Below are 19,841 nucleotides of genomic sequence, written 5' to 3' on the forward strand. Positions count from 1 at the left end.
TAGAAATTCATGCAGTGCAAATGCACTGCACTACTTTGTCAGCAAGCTTTTAAAATTAGCTCTTTATGCTTTGGGTGATGGTTGGGGTTTTTGGTGGTGGCTGCTGTGGGCCTTGAGGGTATGCCTGTCATTGATGTGAGTTGCCTTTTTGTTTCAGATGTCATCTGGGTGATTCTCAGTGTGGAGGTGGGTGGACTTTTAGGAGTAACGCAGCAGCTGTCATCTTTTGAAACGGAGTTCAACACACAGCCGCATCGCAAGGTAGAAGGAAACTTCAACCCGTTTGCCTCTCCCCAAAAGAACCGACAATCAGATGAAAACAACTTAAAAGACCCTGGGGGTTCCGAGTTCGACTCGATCAGCAAAAACACATGGGCTCCTGCTCCTGACCAAACCGAGCAAGATGAGAATAGACTCTCACAGAACTCTGTAAATCTGTCCCCCAGCAGTCACGCAAACAACTTATCAGTAGTGACTTACAGTAAGGTAGGTGCCCTCGGAGAAGAGGAGAAGGGGTAGGTGGTGGGCCTTGGGATTTGTGATACCCCTTCATGGCAAACCTAGAAGCCTAGAATGTTCTTTAAGACTGCTTAGCTTTCCTGCCAACAGCAAGAATACAAAAACCTACCCCTTCTCCCCTCCCCCCCCCCCCCCCATCTTCATGTCCTGTGGATGTTACTTTATCCACATTTGTAATTTACTACTGTCTCTCTGCTCTGGTTTGGGTGTTGAAAGAACACACTTTTTTTACCTTTAGCATTAAAAAAAAAAAGAAAGTCAAAATATCACCAGCCGTCCTTGTGGTATAAATGTATGCTAAACCTAGAACAACAAAATACCTTTGGAATTTCCTCCTACTTTGTTGTTTTGGGGGTTTTAGGGTTTTTTTGTTTTTTGTTGTTTTGTTTGTTTTTTGTTTTGGGTGGGGCTTTTGTTTTTTCCAAGGAAAAAAGACAAACTCAATTATTTATCCTAAATATTGTTGTTGGCTTTCTCTTCATTTACCTTGTTTGTATGTCTTCTTATCGATGTATTTTCAGTCTGTTATGGCCCATCTACCTCCTCACCCACAACCAAGAGTGGTCCAAGTGATAGTTTGACTTTTTATGTGTGGGGCAGTGAGAGAATTGATTGTTAAGTTCACCATGATGTTAAATATTCTGATTGTTCTGAGACACTTTTCTGGGTGTTTGATTTCTTGGTCTGTTTCTCTCCATGCTAGCTGATTAACCCGTGTCTTCCACACTCTGCTAAGGTGATGATGGTTCTTGGTTGTTGGTTTTGGTTGGCTGAATAAAGCCCTGATGCTAAGAGCTCACTGTTGGAGGTGTTTGGTATGGCAGGGCCTGTGAGCATTCCTGCGCATTCTTCTCTGATTAATAATAATGCTGTGTAATAGGCCCAGCATCCCACCTATATGATCATATAACTGGTAAGTCTGCCCTTGCTTCATGTTGGCATTTACCCTCAAGTTTTTAAAATAAAATTGATATTTATTTGAGAGATAAATTGCTTGTCTGTTGTAAGAATGGTATTTTTCTGGCTAATGCTTTATATATGGTCCAGATCAAGAGACAAATTAAAAAGAAACCTAGAGATTTGAATCCTTTTTTCCCCCCCACAGTCTAGTAAGAGACTTCGTTCAGTAGTGATGTAACAAAGGATTGATTTTTTTGGTTGTTTAGATGGTTGTTCTAAAAGATTCTGCGGAATCATGGTAGTTGTACAGGCTATAAGAGAAGTTAATTGGCAAGACAGAAAATTGCCTGTATTTGAGGAAAGACTTCATGTCAAAACACTATAATAAAAGGTTTTCCTCCAAGCTCCTATTTCTCCAGATTTTTCTTCCTTAAATTTAATCATCCAGAGTATGACTGCTCAAGGTGCTTAAGTGAGCCAAGCCCTTAGGGAAGCTTACCCTGTTAGAACTGGAACTTGCAGTTGAGTTTAATAGGAAGATGAGAGTTGGAGGAGGCAACACCAGTTGTTCAAGTACTTTATATAATGGAAGCCCCCTCACCCAACTGTGAGCTGCCTGGCTCAGTAGTCACTGTGGTCTTAGGAGAGGGCTGGTGTTCTTGGCCAGGGCACTGCAACTCATCTTCGTAAGTTGTGAACCTGTCAGTTGCTTGCAGCTCCTGTAGGGAGCCCCTTTAGGGACTGATGCCTTTTGGCCAATTCTGTGGTCATTGCCCTGGCCTGGGGTGTGGGAGCTGGGGAGAGATTGACTGGGGGGTCAGAATGGATTACCTACAAGCCTTAATTGAGGTCCTACCATGTTACTTTTTTTTTTTTTTTTTTTTTGGAAGGGCTGGGCTAGGTGACGCTATTGAGATTTCCTGAGGTTGGTGAATTCATGGTATGTTACCTAATTTTGTATTTTTTCTTTTTGTCATGAACTCTGTAGGATCATTTAGAAGTAGTATTTGCAAGAACCTCAGAGAAAAGGTTCTCATTGGAGATGATATTCAAGGAGACTGTTGGCTGTAATACATTGAGAATATGGCACTTAGGTGCCAAAGAGAAATTGGAGCCTCCCTTGTTTCTTAATTTAAGCAGAATCTTACTCAGAATGCACTTAGGTGAACATCTGGCAAGTTCTCTAAAAGCATTTCTGGCTAAAGTTGAGTCAGCTCCACCTCTTAAGACTTCTTAGGAACAAGGGTAGTGGTATAAACAGTCATCAGTAAATATTTATTAACACATCTGTGTACTGTTTAGATCAGTGTATGTTGTTCAGTAGGAGACTTGAATAAATGAAGTTACCCCTTCCAACTAGTAGCTTACAGTACAGTAGGGGAGATGAAACATGTACACAGCAATTAGAGAACAGTTCAGTCAAGATGAAGTATGGACTGAGAATAACAGTCAAAGTGTGTTTTGTAATTTGTGTGTATGACTGTGGATTAGAGTTAGGGCAGAGAGGAAGAAGAGATTGGGTTGATGGAAAAGGGTTTCAAAGGATAGATTTGGAAGGATAGACAGGAAAGAGAGTGGAGGTACAGTTTAAGTGCTGAGGGCAGAATGAGTAAGATGTGTGGTCAGGAGATGTGGATGATGGACAACGAGAGAAGGGTTCAGTCATTTGCAGTGCTTTCATTTGAGGAGCAGTGGATGAAATAATTATAAATGACTTTGAAAAGATTTGGGACTGTACTTAAATGGATATCTTAAAGCAGAGCTTATTCATAATTCTAAACATTCATGTTTGGCTTGAGAATATAGATTTATTTATTATAAAATTTAAAAAGTTATTTTAATGTTTTTATTTTTGAGAGAGAGAGAGAGGGAGCGCGCGCAAGTGTGAGCGCGTGCACGAATGGGGAGGAGCGGAGAGAGAGGGAGACAGAGTCAAAGCAGGCTCCGGGCTCTGAGCTGTCAGCACAGATCTCGATGTGGGGCTACAACTCGTGAACCACGAGATCATGACCTGAACTGAAGTCAGACACTTAACCTGCTGAGCCACCAAGACACCCCTAGATTTATTTATTTTTAAAGGCAGGCATGCTCTAGTATGTTCGAGGGTATACTTGAAGGGTATACTTGACACAGTGATGAGATCAGTTATATACCAGAATTACTTTTTAGCTGTTCATATGTGCCAGATGTGTTGCCAAGTACTTTACACGTATCCTCTCATTTTTTGACAAGAAAACAAAAGCTCAAAGGGACCTAGTTACTTGCCCAATATTACATAGCTATTGAGAGGCAGAGCTGGGATTCAAATCCAAGGTGCCACATTACTAAAACTCATTATTAGTAGGTGAACCTGGGCTCTCCCTAGATCCTCCTTTTGGGCTGGAGGCTATGTTGAGTGAAAGCATTTACTGAACTGATGATCAATATCATGAAGGAGTAAAAAGAAAGCAGAGTTGAAATAAGATAAGTGGCTCTAATGTAAACTGGAGAGTGCCTGTTTGGAGAGTTCCCTTGTTTGTTGAATCTTTAAAAAAAATTTTTTTTTAACGTTTATTTATTTTTGAGACAGAGAGAGACAGAGCATGAACAGGGGAGGAGCAGAGAGAGAGGGAGACACAGAATCTGAAACAGGCTCCAGGCTCTGAGCTGTCAGCACAGAGCCCGACGCGGGGCTCGAACTCACAGACCGTGAGATCATGACCTGAGCCGAAGTCGGACACTTAACCGACTGAGCCACCCAGGCACCCCTGTTGAATCTTTAAAGTAGTGACTTCTTTTCCTGGTTGATAAAAATAAGAACTATTCTTACAACTCTTGGGGTACATAAACCGTGTGGTGTTTATAATAATTAGCACCCTTTTATTTATAAATGAATGGAAAGGATGAAAGAGACCCTTGGGGCTCTAGAGTTGGGACATGTGTTTTCAGTTCATCCCAGGGTGTCGTCTTCATTGGATGGGTAGGAGGAATACCTTATGCCCTGGTGTCTGGGATCAGGGTTGGCAATAGATTTGACTTATTCTAAAGAAATTCCCTGCCTGCCATTAAGCCCATGACCGTGGTTGTAGTAGACACATATAATTCCCTGCTGCTTCCATAGTTACAGTTTAACTTGCTAAGGTTGGTAGGATGAAATAAAAAGATTGCTTCATGCACCTGCTCCATGAGGGCTGCGTGGATATGTCAACATAATGGCACGTATGTCAGTGCCAGGAACTGGGCATCTCTGGAACCCTTCCCCAGCTGCACTTGAATAGCCATAAGCTCTCTGGACTCAGTACTCCGTGTCTCGGGGGAAACTCTGGGTGGGAATGCCTGCTCTAGCTCCATGCCACAATCCTGGCCCCTCCCTGCATGAGAGCTGTCAGAGGGAGTCAGGAAAGTAAGTATATGCTGACCTACAAAAGATTCATAAATCTGACTCCTCGCTTTTGTTAGAAATTATTGGCTGGCCTCGTTGTCAGCTCAGTTGTGGTTGACCTGTGCCATATGAACAGTCAGATCAAGTATTGGTGAAGAGTAGGGCTATTTTAATGAACCTTTCTATGTGATTAGCTCAAGAGCCTCTGAGGACAGAGTCGCAGTAGGATAGGTACTCACTCTGTTGACTCCAGGCCAGTCTCACCATGAATTCCAGCTCTCTGACTCCTCTCTAGAGGCCAGGATAGCTTCTGTTTGGACAGTGTGAGAATAGTAAAAAAAAAAAACCAAAACAAACCAATTTATAGAAGTCCAGAAGGAAAAGATAAGTCCTGTTAAAATTAGATGCTTCGTTTTCTTATTTGCCAGTAATTTTTTTAATGTCTAAATGTTTTCTAAGAAGGCCTTACAGAGGGAAAAAAGACACCAGCCAAACAATCTGATTCAGGACAGATGGGAATAAAAATGTGGCTGTCAAAAACCAAGAGGCTGCTGTTCTTGAGGAAGGCCAAATGCTTCACTTCCTTTCTCTAAAAAAAAAAAAAAAAAAAAAAAAGGAAAGAAAACAAAAGGGTAATAATTTACACTGGGGGAACTGAAAAGAATCCCAGATTCATTTATTTTGTTACATGGCCTATGGATTTTATTTTGTGTTTGCTCTTACTTTAAAAAAAAAAAATCTTTGGAGCTGGTATATGTCATATACTCCTCCTTTAAACTGGATTACAGTCTGAGGCACTGTTATTACTTCCGCCAAATGCTGGTTCAGAAGGAGAAACTTGTTATTATCTTCGTGGGGAGGTTCATCGTGCTCCTCCAGCGTCAGCCACTGCCGAGTGCCATCTGCCCTGCCTGCCCACACTCCCACCTGCTTCTCTTCCTATCTCTGTCTGACTGCCACCCGTTAGTACGTTTTGGATCTGGAGCTAGAGCAGGAGTCAGTCTGCTTTTATTACATCAGAAGTCAACTCTCTCCTAACCTGCTGCTTTCTGTGTTGACAAAGGCATAGAGGAATTATTTTCTCTCTGTTTAGGTGAGAGTTCAGAAATCATACTAGAGGTTACTGGGGGAGGTTTGGGAAAAGCAAATCTTTTGCTCTGTAGGCCTGAGGATATAATGGCAGATGGATCTTCCTGTCTACTTTGAAGTAGCTAATTGGTTTCGCATAATAATAAGGGATGGGCTTGGGGTGACATAATGGAATTGGGTTCAACATTTGCCCAGTTCAGAGGGCACTGGATTTGACTGGAAGGCAGGTAGGTGGTGTCCACAGCTGTGCTGCTTGGTTGTGTGAGGTGATAGCAGGCCGTGTAACCTTCCCACTGCCACGAAACTTGAATTTTCGTTCTCACAGACCCTTTCATGAAAGGTTTAAAGATGGTTCAAAGCGAAGCTAGAAGGAAAACTTGGGTCACTTGATATTTTTTCCAGCTGTGTTTTCCTCTGGCAAGGGACAGGTAACAAAGGCACACGACAGCCAGGCAGAGGCTGATCAGAAAGCAGTAATTAGAGCTATGAAACTACCATTTATTGAGTACTTATTATGTGCCAGGCACTGCACTGAGAACTTTTTAAATTTAATTTTTATTGTGAAAACTATCAGTGTGTACATAGTTTAAGGAGCCAAGTAGTTCTACAAAGCTTATTACAGAAACACCAGTCACCTCTCTTCCCCCCAGTATTTGTTCCTCAGAGGCAGCAGGCTCAGTGTTTGATATGCATTATTTCATTTGGTGCACACAACAGTACCATGGTGCAGGCGCTGCTATTTCCCTAACTTTACAGTTGCTGAGACTTGAGGTACACAGGTTCCATGACTTGCCCAAGGGTCAGGCAGCTAGGAAATGGTAAAACTAGGATATGAACAAAAGCAATTGTTTTTTACTCCTGAGCCTGCTTTCTTAACAGTGTACTGCATTGATTCCCAATCACAAATAGTGTTCCAGTACATATTATTAGCCGAGCTAACAGCTGTGAGCTAGGGAGAGAATGCTTTCTATAACATATTGCTGCCTTTCAAATGAGGATCAAGCCAATTATTGACTATTACATGACTTCTCTACTACTAAACCACCTCCCCTCACAAACTACAGAAACCAGCCTTTCTCTTTAGCTTCCCAAGGGAAAAGATTGCCTAGAACCTCCATAGTTAGTTGGGTTTAGATTTTTGTTGACATTGAAATTTCCATTAAGTCACTCTTGTAACAGCAACACCTATACCTCTTGCGGCCTCAAGAGGCCAAAAGATACAGTCTCTGAAATTTTACTTTTCTGGAACAAATTTAAAATCTCTCTTTGAACATGTTTAGTGTTTTAGACCTAGAACATACTTAGGGGCTATCTTATTCCCTTTAAAGGCAGATTCTATTTCTGCAAAAACTATCTAGAGAAAGAATATTTTCGGCAAAGAGACAGTCAGTACAAACCCTGAAGTAGAAGTTTACCTTGTTTGTTTAAAGAACAGAGTGAAGGAGGAGAGTAGAGAAAGGTGAAATCAGAGGATGGAAACCAGATCATGGAGGGCTTTATGGACCCTTCTGTAAAGCTTTGGGCTTTCTGCTCTGAGGGACAAAGGAAACCATTAAAGGGCTTTGAGCAGAGAGGTGATAAATAAAACCCCTGCTTTGGAAAGTGGATGTAAGAGAGAATGGAGTAAAGATGTAAAAAGTAAAAGAAGTAAAGAGTAAAAAACCAGGGGTTTTGGTCTGAGCCACTAAAGGGATGGAATTGCCATCAATGGAGAAGGAAAAGACTGTGGTAGAGGTGGGGAGAGGTCAGGAGTTCCATTTTTGGCACATTGGCAATTTCTTTAGATATCCAAATGGAGATGTCAGGTGGGCTGTTGTATATCTGAGTTGCGTCTAGAGTTTAGTAGAGAGGTCTGGGTGGAGATACAAATTTGGCAATTGTGACATATAGATTATATCTCTAATGCTCTGAGACTGGCTGCAGCCCACTAAGTGATGAGTGTAGAGCAGGGTTTCTCATCAAAGTAGTAAGACCATTGAATTTTAGACCAGAGAAGTCTTGAAGATAAGTGGGAAATGGGGGATGTCTAATGCATTGTAAGATGTCTAGCAGCATTCCTGGCCTTCGCCCAGTACATGCCAGTAGTACCTCCCCACCCCCAAGTTTCACAACCAAAAATATCTCCAGGCATTGTCAACTGTCCTCTGGACAGAGAGATGACAAAATCGCCCTACTTGTGAACCACTGGTATAGATAGAGAAGAGGTTCACAGACTGAACTGGGCCCAATACTGTCCATGTAACATGTAAACTTTGTGTTATCCAAAACACATTTACTGCGCGTATTCTTAATTCATAACAGTCTTGTGACTTCTGTAGTTACACTCTTCATTTGACAAAATAATGAAGAAGTTGTAAGTGACTTGCTGACATTCATATAGAAAATTGGGGGTAGACCATGGGCTGGAACCCAGGGACCCAGTTTGAGTCTAATGTTCTTCTAGACCATACTGTGATGAGGTTTGCTGGCAGAAGCAAAGTCTGTTGGTTCTCTGAAGGTAGTTTGTTTTTTTTTTTAATGTTTATTTTTGAGAGAGAGAGAGACAGAGAAAGAGAGTCAAAGTATGAGCAGGGAAGAGGCAGAGAGAGAGGGAGACATAGAATCTGAAGCAGGTTTCAGGCTCTGAGCTGTCAGCACAGAGCCCGATGTGGGGCTTGAACCCACAAACCATGAGATCATGAGCTGAGCCAAAGTTGGACGCTTTACCAACTGAGCCACCCAGGCGCCCCTCTCTGAAGGTAGTTTATACCCTTAGTGTCAGGTTGTAGAGACTTCCTCATTCATCTTTAGGAGCTCCAAAAGAATTTGTGACCAGGGAGGAAGCAATGCAGAACAGAGGAACCTGTCCTTGTTGGCTGGCCGTTTAGTACATTCTGTACCAGAAGGGGATTGTCAGGAAACTCTGGTTTAATGATATTACCATGACTCTCTTTTGAAAACCCAGAGGAGCCAGGAAAGTCCTCCCAGCCTTGCTGGTGTTTGCGTTGGCATGGGTCATGTGTGCGTTTTAAAAATAAATTAAGCAAACACCATGAGCCTTAGAAAATGTCTTTTGTTGTTTGTAACATTACTATCCGACTGAGAATAAAAAGTATCTCCAAGAACTCTCCCTTTTGTACCTCAACAGCTTCAAAGCCGTTCAACTCCAATTTGTTTGCTTTGGGGCTCTGAGCATTGTTTTAGACTGGTCTGATGCCGGGCAGTCTTGTAGCTGAAACACAGCCAGTGTTCCCAGGATTGCCAGAATATTTTATTTTGGTTGTAAGGGTGCATTTTCTTTCCTATATTCTGAGTTTAGCATTTTCGTTTCTGATGGAAGTTCTCAAGGTAGGACTAGTGAAATTCACAAGTGTGAGAATCTGTCTCCTGGTATAGATGCTTAAGTTTTGAATGTCTTGTTCTCAGTTAAGTCCGCTGTAGCTGTGTTCTAACAGGGCTGGTGTTGAATGTGAGGTGAAGAGCTACTGGGCCTCGGGGAAAATGTGTGCTTCCTTAGAGCTCAACTGAAAGCAAGACCTCTTACAAAGCTGTGGATGTTCGCTTTCAAGGCTTGAGGGTCTTGGGCTTTTTGCTGTGATTTCATTACCCAATAGCCAATTAAAATTGTTTGCTTTCCACAGAGATAGTTTTGATATGATGTAGTTAATAAGTGAGGCCTTCTAGGTGCTAATCCTTAGCTTCAAAGAATTTACTGTCTGATTACATACATGTGACTAGCTCATAGGAAAGAACAGCCAGTAAAGAGTGTATTGAGTTCCAGTTGACTTTTGAGTAAGTGTACAAATGTACTTGGAGGAAAGAGAAAGCAGGGAGGTTTAGAGTAGCCAGGAAAGTGATCCCTTGGTAGATGATAGGCTCAAACTGAATCGGAGGGAAGAGGAACCACATGCAGGAAGGCCCAGAGGCATCCACAGGCAGGGTGTGTTCATGGGACACTGGCCAGCCTGGCTGTGGAGTAAGGTGTGCTTAAAGAAGGTGGGGCGAATTTTGGAGGAAGACCTTTGAAAGCCAAGCAAAGGAGAGTCAATGTTTAATGTGAAAGGAAGCATAGTAACAGCAATACTCTGTTATGAAAAGATGAAAGCAAATATAGCTGAATGAGACCAAGGAGAGACCATTTATTCTCCTTCCTCAATCAGCCAGACATTGCAGGACAGGGGGTGATGCTGTGAACTAATTGTAAGAGAGATGGGAGAAAGGGAAGGCTAATTGACAAAAGGTTACAGGAGCTTGGATGGGAATTCTGAGAGGAAATGGGACCAACAGCCTCACCCAGTGCTTAGCAGGACCCCGACAGTGCAGCCAACCCGAGTGATGACAGGGCTAGGAACTTGGATAAGCTTCTCTCCTTTTGGGTATCCTCCCCAGTGAGACCCTTATCAGTTCTTTCTTCCTTTTTAGGAATCTCCTCTACTCTAGGAGATGGCCATGAGAGAGCTCTGTCTACCAGCTTACCACCTGGATTCTAGCACCCTTGCTATTACTTGGGATTTGGGAGCTAGAATTCCAAGCTGCAAATAACTTTTTCTGAAGTCTTTACTGAAAGGGGAGATCAAACCCAGCCAGTATCCTTCATCTCCTGTAGAACTTTAAATAATATGTTTTCATTCACAATTATGTTTGAGTTTTATTCTTTATGGTGATTTTCTTCATTTGCCATGAAGTAGGTCAAGGCTCTGGGAGTTGCCTTTGGCCATGGGGAGCTTTAGATGGACGGGAGGAAGAATGCAAGGAGGGCGGAGAGATGGATGATGAAGGGAGGAAGAATGAGGGCTGCATGATGAAGCATTGGATGAATGGGTAGAGGGAGGATGGATGGATAGATGAGGAGGTCCCCAGCATGGCTATAAAAGTCAGTTAAGAGCAGCAGAAAAACTGTGCCACAGAGGTAAGTATAAAAATGGTTTTACAGGGCTTTTTTAAAAAATAAATTTGTCACACTTACAACTGAATCAAGCTTTGCAGCAGTTTTGGTACAGTGAGAAGACTATGAACTGAGCCTGCCCCATGATCAGCCCTCGTGCATAAAAATAGGTTTCTTTTCTTTTTAAAGTTTGTTTATTTGAGAGAGAAAGAGTACAGGTAGGGAGGGGCAGAGGGAGAGAGAGAATCTGAGAGAGAGAATCCCAAGCAGGCTTCACGCTGAGGTGGAGCCCAACTTGGGGCTCAGTCTCACGAACCTGGGATCATGCCCTGAGCTGAAATCAAGAGTTGGACACTTAACTGACTGAGCCATGCCCTGGTTTATTTGCTTTTCTTTGGCTGATTCTCCTACTCGTGCTCAGCCAGTCCATCAAACGTGTCTTTGAAATTTTGAGGACTGTCCCACGAAAGTGGCTTGAACACCAGTGTTAAAGCTTCTGCAGAAGTTCCTGTCCTGCTAACTTGGCACTCCTATACCACTAGGAAGACTCGTTAAGCTACTGGCAGCCATTGAGAGAAGGGTCCTTGTTTGAATACTCTTGAGAGTCCTCATTGCCCTTCCTATTACTCCAATAGAGACTATTTCTTTTAATGTTTGTTTGCTTATTATTTATTTACTTATTTGAGAGAGAGGCAGAGAGAGAATCTCAAGCAAGTTCCATGCTTAGCACAGAGCCCAACATGGAGCTCTATCTCACAATCCTGAGATCATGACCTGAGCCGAAATGACAAGAGCCGGATGCACCCCAACTTTATTTTATTTCTAATTAATGAAGAGACTAACAGGTTTAATCAGGGCTTGGTCAGTCTCTGGCCCTTACCAGCGAAGCAGCCCTGTGCACAGGACCTCACCACACCATGTTTACAATGCAGGATCAGGACAGAACTTAGTACTAAACCCTGTATTCTTCTATGTTTGCATTCAGTATACTTAGTGATACAAGAGGAACACTAGGTAGACGCAGCGCTGACCAGGTTTGGCCCAGGAAATGAGGAGGAGGAGGAGGAGGGCCCTCGTGGTATTATCTGATGCTGCCATCAGTATACTCTGGGAGAGCATGTTATTTCACAGCCTTGCAGCATACGTCCTGTCTTTTTATTAACCTGTGTGAACCTTTTCATTTATTTAAATCACAAATTTAAAGAAGCAAAATAAAGACAGGAAGTGAAAGTCTCCATGTTGTGGTGCTTTATCTAAACAACTAGCTTTCAAAGAGTAAAAGCATAACCCAGAAAGCCCTTATAAGACATCCTCGTTTCATTAGACATTTCAGCTCCCTTTATCCGCCCCCCCCACCCCCCCGGAGTGTTAAGAAACAGATGGCTCGCCAGTGTGGAGTGGTTCACCGTTCTTTCACTCATTCGTTTTACTGATATTTGAGTTTTGCCATATGTAAGGCATAACGAATTGGCAGAAACAGTTTCTACTCTCTTCAAGGGCATCTTGCTCTCATATCCCTGCACTTACTATACTGTTGAAAATTGATGAAGAAACTCTTAAAAAATATTCTAGCTGAAACAGTACCAGTATTCTGTCTTTCTGGTACTCTGACATACAGTTAATGTTTTCCCTCAGTGACAACTTTTAGTACTCTTTTTTGGAAAAGTTATTCTGATTTCTCTCTAATTTTAGGAGAACTTTTGCAGGTGCACACCCACATAGGATCAGTGATAACCAGATTGCTGGCTAGGAGTGACTCTGCTGATAAACTATTGTGAAAAACAAATCAGAGAGATAGTACTTTTAGGTTTGCTTGAAAACAAGATCACAAGTACTGGATCTTTTTAGGAGATTGTGGTGAATGGGACTGAGCCTCTGTTTCATGTCTGTAAATGTTGTCTTTTACAAATATGTTAAAATATGTTAGAAAATTAGCCAAATAATGGCTCTCCATTGTTTTTTCATCGTGGAAGTGCAGTTCCAGACCTAGCCCAGCTACTGTGATGATTCGGCTGGCTTGAGGCCAAGGTCTTCTTCCCGACCCCAGCAGAGAGGCACCTCTCTGTCTTAGCTGGCGGGGTGGCACTTCTGTGCTTTGAGAGGGCTTGCCTGGCCTGTAGCCAAGTAGAACTTAGGTCCCAGGGCTCATAGGTACTGCAGCTGTTCGGTGAAAAGCTTAAGGAAGGCTGAAGCACACAGGCAACACCTCAGTCCTTATGGACCTAAAGGCCGTCTCTCCTTTGCCAGAACCACTTTCTTGTCCCCTAGCAGACGTAGCCTTTGAAAGCGTTGAGGACTGTGCAAGTTAGGTGGGCCCTGGGGAGCTGGCCTTTAGACCTGGAGTCAGATGCAGGACTTCTCTTCAGATTTGATTATTCATAGCTTCTGTTAGCATAGATAAATCCAGCCTTGCTGCTAGTCCCTACGTGGTGAGAGAAGGGTAGCCTTCTGCATCAGACTCCTCTGAGTTTTGCTGTCATGCCGATAGCCTCACTTTTCTCTTAGTCCATTCAATTCAGGGCTCTCTGGTAATTACCATCTGATGCGCCTATCCCTGTTTTCCTTATTCGTAGAGGCACAACTGTTCTAGGAGAGGTGTCAGCTGATGTCAAGTTAGTTAAAATATTTGGCATTTGCTTTTCCAATGGTTAGAGGCTGAAGAGTTGCTAGGCCCCAGAAGAGAATGAACATATAACTCTGTTGCCAACCCCTGCTTTTAGGCTGGGGTAGGAGACATTAGCCACCAGGACCTGTTACACTGGGTCCTGGAACTCCAGTGCAACCTGAAATGTGGATGGGCCTCCCGTTTCGAATATACCTCCATCCCACTGTTAGGAAAGGCACTTCCTGCTTGGCCTCCTGCCATAGGGCGCCCTGGACACGCTGTTCTTGGAATCTCTGCCAGGCTTTTCCTCCACAACTGGTATTGCATTGCCTGTGTTCTGTGATCCATTTGTGACACCTATAATCCTGCATGTGGGGAGTCTAGATGATAAAATCGTTTTGAAATAGAGTTGGCTTCCTCTCCCTTCCTTGAAGGGATGGTAGTTAATTTGGCAGGGTGTGGGGTGAGTGAGAATAGAGTTTGTTCCTCAAGCCACCTTTCTGCACCAATTAAAACATCAACAACTTCCAATATGCCATTCTCTGGGTGAAAGGGAATTAGATAGCATTTTTTTCCCCCAAAAGGCATGGAACCTCAGCTATTAGGTAGAAGGTCAACAAGTTCATGATCTAAGCTAGTTACACACAACACTGGATGTCACTCAGGACACTCAGGTGGAACTCTGAAGATGCCCATTATGTCTTTGTCCCTCTCCCTGCCTTTATGTCTTTTACAGGACCCATTTATTTACCTGTAAAATGGGAATGTGCTGCAGTTCTTGGCAAAGGCACGAACTCCCTTCCCTAAAGCACTCTACACAAGTCACAAGGCTAGTAGTACCTGCTTTAGAAAGGCCCATGTGAAGTGGGTGGAGCTTTGGTCTGGAAGACAGTTACATTTAGGGAAAAATACTTCATAGACAACAAATGCTGTTCGTTTTTCAGGTTTTCATTTCTCTGTGCATTTTTTCCTGCACAGAGACCTTTGAGCATTGTATTAGTTCTACAGCTTATGGGGATCTAGGGCTTTATTGCTTTCCTTGGGTTGTTCCAGATGAATAAATGCTGGAAAGTACTGAGCACAGCTTGTTTTAAGCTTCCATACTTTCTACATCTGGTGTGTGTGACCTCCAACCAGGCCCTGTAGAATGGAGTCCGAGAGCCCTTCGCTCCCCCAACCCACCCTTCCTTGTTAATCAGGTGGTACCATGGCCGCTGAGATAGTTACAGCGTCAGCTTGCCTGCTGGAGGTGTGGTTGGCTTGAGGGGTGGCAGACATGTGGCCATTTTAAACACCTTTTTTTTAAAAACAAAAAATGTTTATTTTGAGAGAGAGAGACAGAACATGAGTAGCGGAGGGCCAAAGAGAGAGGGAGACACAGCAGGCTCCAGGCTGCTAGCTGTTAGCACATAGCCCAGTGCAGGGCTAGAACTCACAAACTGTGAGATCATGACCGGAGCTGAAGTTGACCGACTGAGCCACCCAGGTGCCCCGACATGTGGCCATTTTCAACACCACTGCTCTTACCAGTTCTGTGCCCTTGATTCGGTTACCTCTCTGAGTCTGGCTCGTCTTAGTGGATCTTTGTGAGAACTACAGAGAATATGTTACAGTGCCACAGCAGCACCTGGCATGGGATTGATGCTCAATCCGTGTTGGCCTGCCTGCCTCCAAATCACCTTGTCAGGATTTTTGGTTCAGTGATGCCAGCCACCAAGCAACTAGACACACACTTCTGGTCTTTTGAGGCTTTATGTGTGTGAGGGGAAAAAAGCAGAAGCAATTTTAGTACCTTCCACTGAGAACACTATAGAAACTTTAATCTCATGTTCCCTATTCTTGGCAGCTTTGACCTCTGGCCTAAGCATGACCAAAGGGCATTCTTTCCATTCTTTCATGGAGTCCTGTTTTTCAGCCTCCTAAGTCAGGTGCTGTGTTGACTCCTAGAACTTTAAATTCTGGGAAGATTTAGAGAGGAACCTGATGAGATCCTGTGAGGGGAAGGGACCTTACTCAAGGTCAGTTGATGAGGTGGTGCAAAGCTGGGAGTAGAACCCAGATCCCTTTCTCCCAGTTCTGCATGACCTATACCCCACTGTAGTGGAAACAGGGAGGGTGTTACATCTCTAGCCTAACCACCTCCAGAGAGCCCAGGCCTAAGCAACTGTTTTAAAAATTGGTTTTGGAAGAGCCAGTAGTCTTGTGACTTAGGGGTATCTGACACCTCAGGCAGTAGTCTGGGAAATACCTGTCCTCTTTTAGCTACTAAGTCACCAAGAGTTTACTGGGGACCTGTTGGGCTAAGGAGCTGGAAGCGAACAAAACAAAGTCACACTGAAAAGGATTCTAATCGCTGGCCACCCTGCAGCCAAGCACTGTTTTCCCTCCACAAAGAAATGTGTTATTTGGGGGTGGGGGGTGCCTGGGTGGCACAGTCAGTTAAGCATCCAACTCCTGATTTTGGCTCAGGTCATGATCTCACGTTTTGTGAGTTCAAGCCCCACGTCAGGCTCTGCACTGATGGCATGGAGCCTGCTCGGGATTCTCTCTCCTTCTCTCTCTGCCCCTGCCCTGCTCATGCACTCTCTCTCAAAATTAAAAAAAAATGTTTTTTTAAAATGTCATTTTTTAAAAAAGACAACCAAATTCTGACTGCCCACATCCCATCAAGCTAATAGAAAATTTGATATTCATCACTTTTATGCCTTCTCACCCCGAATTTTGTCTAGATTCAGGATTCTTAACATAGTTGTCAAGCATTAGGAAATACCCTCTGGTCATTTGTCATGGTTATGGCAGAGGCACCTGCTCTTGGTATCCATTTGGTCCCTTTGGTCCAACGGCCCTGCTGCTTCTAGGCTACTTTGAGGAGTAGGACCCTAGTGAGGCTGTCACCAGTTAACTTTTGCCCTCCTAGGTCTTGGCATTGACTGGTCTTTCCAGGGAGCACGCTCCAGGAGGAGGGTGGGAAGGTGGAGGGAGGCACAGGTCGTTCTCCGGCAAGTTCATGCAGTTGCTTTTGGTGTTAGCATATCTTAGTGTCTCATTCTTAACATGAGGGGAAAATGAGACATGAAATGAAGCCTTTTCCACCCGGTCAAGCAGCACAAAAAATACCCTTGGGAATTGAGAAGAAACCCTTATCGTGTGGCAAGGGGAGAGGCAACGTGGGGAGAACAGAAATTGGACTTGGGTTAGAACCTTGTCTCTGCCTTTTACTACCCCTGTGACTTTGAACATGTCTTTTAGTCTCTGCAGTCAATGGGCATAGTTAAATGAGCATACTGACACTCACCTGGCTTTCAGGGTGAGGCTTAGAGACAATGTATGCAAAGGTCCTCATACCATGTCTGTTATCTATAGATAACAGACAGTTGCCATTTCTGCTACAGTATTGTTGTTACTATAAGGGTCATTAGCCAGAAGTCTCCTACATCTGAAGTTAAGGTGCAGAAACCAGCATACAGAGATCTTTAGCAGAGAGGTGGAGACATTGTCCACAGGGGAGGAAGGCTTTGTGAACTGGGTGGAGGAAAGTTGGCACTGATTGATCTAGAAGCTGAAAAATGAGGATTACCCCCCTAGCCTCTCCTCTCTTTGGATGGTGTGATAGAGTGAGAACACTTAGCAACTTGAAATGCTGATGTTTGGCCTCTGAGGTTTTGCGTGGCAAGGAAAACCCACAGGCTTTGTCTGTGCCTTGGGGTTTTCTTCTGGCTCACGGGGAACCAGGGATTCTTTTACTTGTTTTGATTGTCTAATTGTACCTTCTCTGTTTACCATCACTGACTATGTTCACTCTCTTCCAGGGGCTCCACGGGCCTTACCCCTTCGGCCAGTCTTAAACGGGTGTCGGCAAGAAGAAAAATTAACAAAAGACAGAAGGCCTGACTTTGGATGGGGGGGAGGGCAAGGGGTTCCTCTGGATTGCAGACCACATCGCATGGACCCCTGGCTTGACACCCCCCCATCCTGGAAGAAGAGGAAGAAGCAGAACAGACTAGTTTTGAGTAAACTCAGTGCGCATGTGTGAGTGCTGAACCGCAGGAATGGTGTTGAGGCTACTAAGAAGAAATCCATGCAGCCACCTTGGGTTTTGTTTAATAGGTGTCAGTCTAACAAGTCATTAGGTCACTCGGGAAGGAAAAAATTTTTTAATGGGGGAAAAAAAGCCATCTTTTTAAACAAAAATTATTTTGCCTACAGACAGGTTGTAGTTTTGAGCACATGTTCATTTTTTGCCCTCTTGCCCCACTTTTGTTTTTAGATAAGGGATAACATGCCCTTTATAGATTAGCTGCTTGCTCTGGAAGCGATTCAGGTTCAAAGCTGGTGTGGCATGTGTGGGGACTCTTCGGGTCAGTGCTACAGGAGGACATCTCCTGGGCCACATGACTCCAGAGGTTTCTGACCCCATTCGTTTTTAATGGCATCAGCCAATGAGTTCTCACCCTTTTCCTCTTCTTTTCTCTTTAATCTTCTGTTGATTTACACCTTTAACATTTGTATTTGTCAACCCCTATGGCTTGTTACCATCAGAACCTCTCTGAAGACCAAACTTCCCTGTGTGGCCAGCAGAGGAAGCCTTGAGGACAGATCTGGGGTAACATGGGAATTTCTGAGCCCAAAAGGTGTCCTTCTGCACACAGTTAACATCAATTGCTTTTCCTCCATGTTTCTCTTGGCAGAGAGAATTGCCATCACACTTAATGCTCTTTTGGATTCTTCATACACAGTGGCTCCCCGTTCACTCTGGGAACAGTGCCTCTGTGCTGTATGTATGTGTGTGCCACATGCACACACATATTGGGTGTTGGTGCAGCTCACCAGCAAGTGTGCAGCAGGCGGGTGGAAAGGTGTCCAGGCTTCTCTGTTGTCACACAACTCCCTTCCCTGTGTTTCCCTTCCATTGTCCTTTGTGGTATTTTCATAGCCTGTTAGTGGAGGCTGAGCTGTTAAGGTATGAAAATACAGCCCCAAGTGGGGAATTGGCCATGGGGAAGGGCCACAGTTACTGACTGTATGATTTTAGAGATCGCATTTTGATGAAACGAGAGCACCACCACCACCCTCCCTCCCCCAAGCTGGATGCTTGGTTATTGGGAAGTGGTGGGTGAGGGGCAGCCCAGCCAGAGCAGAGGCTAATTGGCTGGCTGCTCACTTGGGCATGTGACCCCACTAGCATCCTATGGATTCCAAGCAGGTTGAGATGTGGATCTCTCCATGGGAAGCTTGAACCAGGCTAGAACAGCTGTCTGCCAAAGATACAAGAATATGCAAGTCCCTCTTCTCTTTCCTTCTCATCCTCTCCTTCCCTTGAGTCTTGGTTGGTTTGATAGCCGGGGATATGGATCTAGGGTGTGATTGTAGGGTCACCTGCTTGTTACCACACCCCCACCGACACCAGGGGTGTGAGACAAGCAGGGAGACCAGGTGATGAGTGGCTGCAAGGGGTCATATAGCCTGGGTGTGGGTGAGGGTCTGCCTGCCCGTCTGTCTCTGTCTGTCTGGGTATCTCAGTTCCAAAAATGTGTGTTGTTTGTTCCTCCTCATCCTCTTCTGAGACTGTTGTTTTTTAAAGCTTGATTGTGGGAGAAAAGCTTGTATGAAATTTCCCCCTTCACCTCCCCACCTCCCAAAAAATAAAAGGCAGGATAAACTTTGGTCCACGGGAGAAGTGCTGGGGGAGGGTGGAGCCAACTCGCTGAGAAGGGCAGTGCAGCTGGGTCTGGGGCTAGACTAATAGGGCTCACACTGTAGCACCCGTTTGCAGTGCGCATGAGTTCTCCATTCTGGAGCAGAGCAGAGCAGAGGAGGGGGGTGGTCCCTGCTGGTGCTCAGGCCATCACTGGCCCAAGCCAGGGGCTCACGATGCCTTTTTGTCTGAGGGGCCTGTTAGGCCCAGATCGCCACTACTGTTGGTGCCAACCTCCTGGGACACTGCCACCCTGGAGCCCACACATGACCAACCGTTCTGCTGGTTTGATAACCAGGAAAACAGCACATTTCCAGCTGCTCCTGGCAGGATTGTGGGAGGCTTTACATCACCTGGTTTCCTGGCTTTCTCATCTGCCCTACACCAGGTGCCCCTTCCCCATTTCCCAGGGGAGCTACCTGCCTTTAGTCAGCAGGAGCTTTAATACGTCACCAGTAGCGGGTCTGGCCCTGCAGAGGCATCCTGCTTCTCTCCTTGCTTGTAGGCAAGGTGACTTTCCCAAGCATGTTGACTTCCCTCCCAAGAACAAACCATTTCTGTACACATCCTTGGAGAGGTGAGCTGCTTACAGAGGGCCAGAGCAAGCACAAACCATAGAGTAGGGGTAGAGGGAGTCCATGGCTCCGCCAGGACCAGGAGGGTATCAATACCATTCGTTCTGCCTCCTCTCACTGGTTTGAGTTCTGAGCAGTGCCTAGAGCCCCCCTCCTCCCCCCTGCCTAGAGTGGTAGTAGGGGTGACCCTCTCAGCCCCAGTAGGCTCTGCTCCTCTGGTACTCTTCTGCAAA

At 44.6% G+C, this 19,841-nt stretch overlaps 1 protein-coding gene across 2 annotated transcripts in view; it reads left to right on the forward strand.

The window, feature by feature from the left end:
- ILRUN (inflammation and lipid regulator with UBA-like and NBR1-like domains) overlaps positions 1 to 19,002 on the forward strand; it is a 94,319-nt gene extending 75,317 nt beyond the window's left edge. For both annotated transcript variants that reach the window (XM_019456821.2, XM_019456819.2), the window contains 2 exons: positions 158 to 486; positions 17,148 to 19,002. In XM_019456821.2, coding sequence (XP_019312366.1) covers positions 158 to 486; positions 17,148 to 17,183 — 365 coding nt within the window. In that variant the 3' untranslated portion in view covers positions 17,184 to 19,002. The remainder of the gene's footprint in view (positions 1 to 157; positions 487 to 17,147) is intronic.
- Positions 19,003 to 19,841: the final 839 nt, after the last annotated feature.

This window comes from Panthera pardus, unplaced genomic scaffold (genome assembly GCF_024362965.1).
Source record: "Panthera pardus isolate Hobbes unplaced genomic scaffold, ASM2436296v1 HiC_scaffold_17, whole genome shotgun sequence".
Classification (NCBI taxonomy): Eukaryota; Metazoa; Chordata; class Mammalia; order Carnivora; family Felidae; genus Panthera; species Panthera pardus.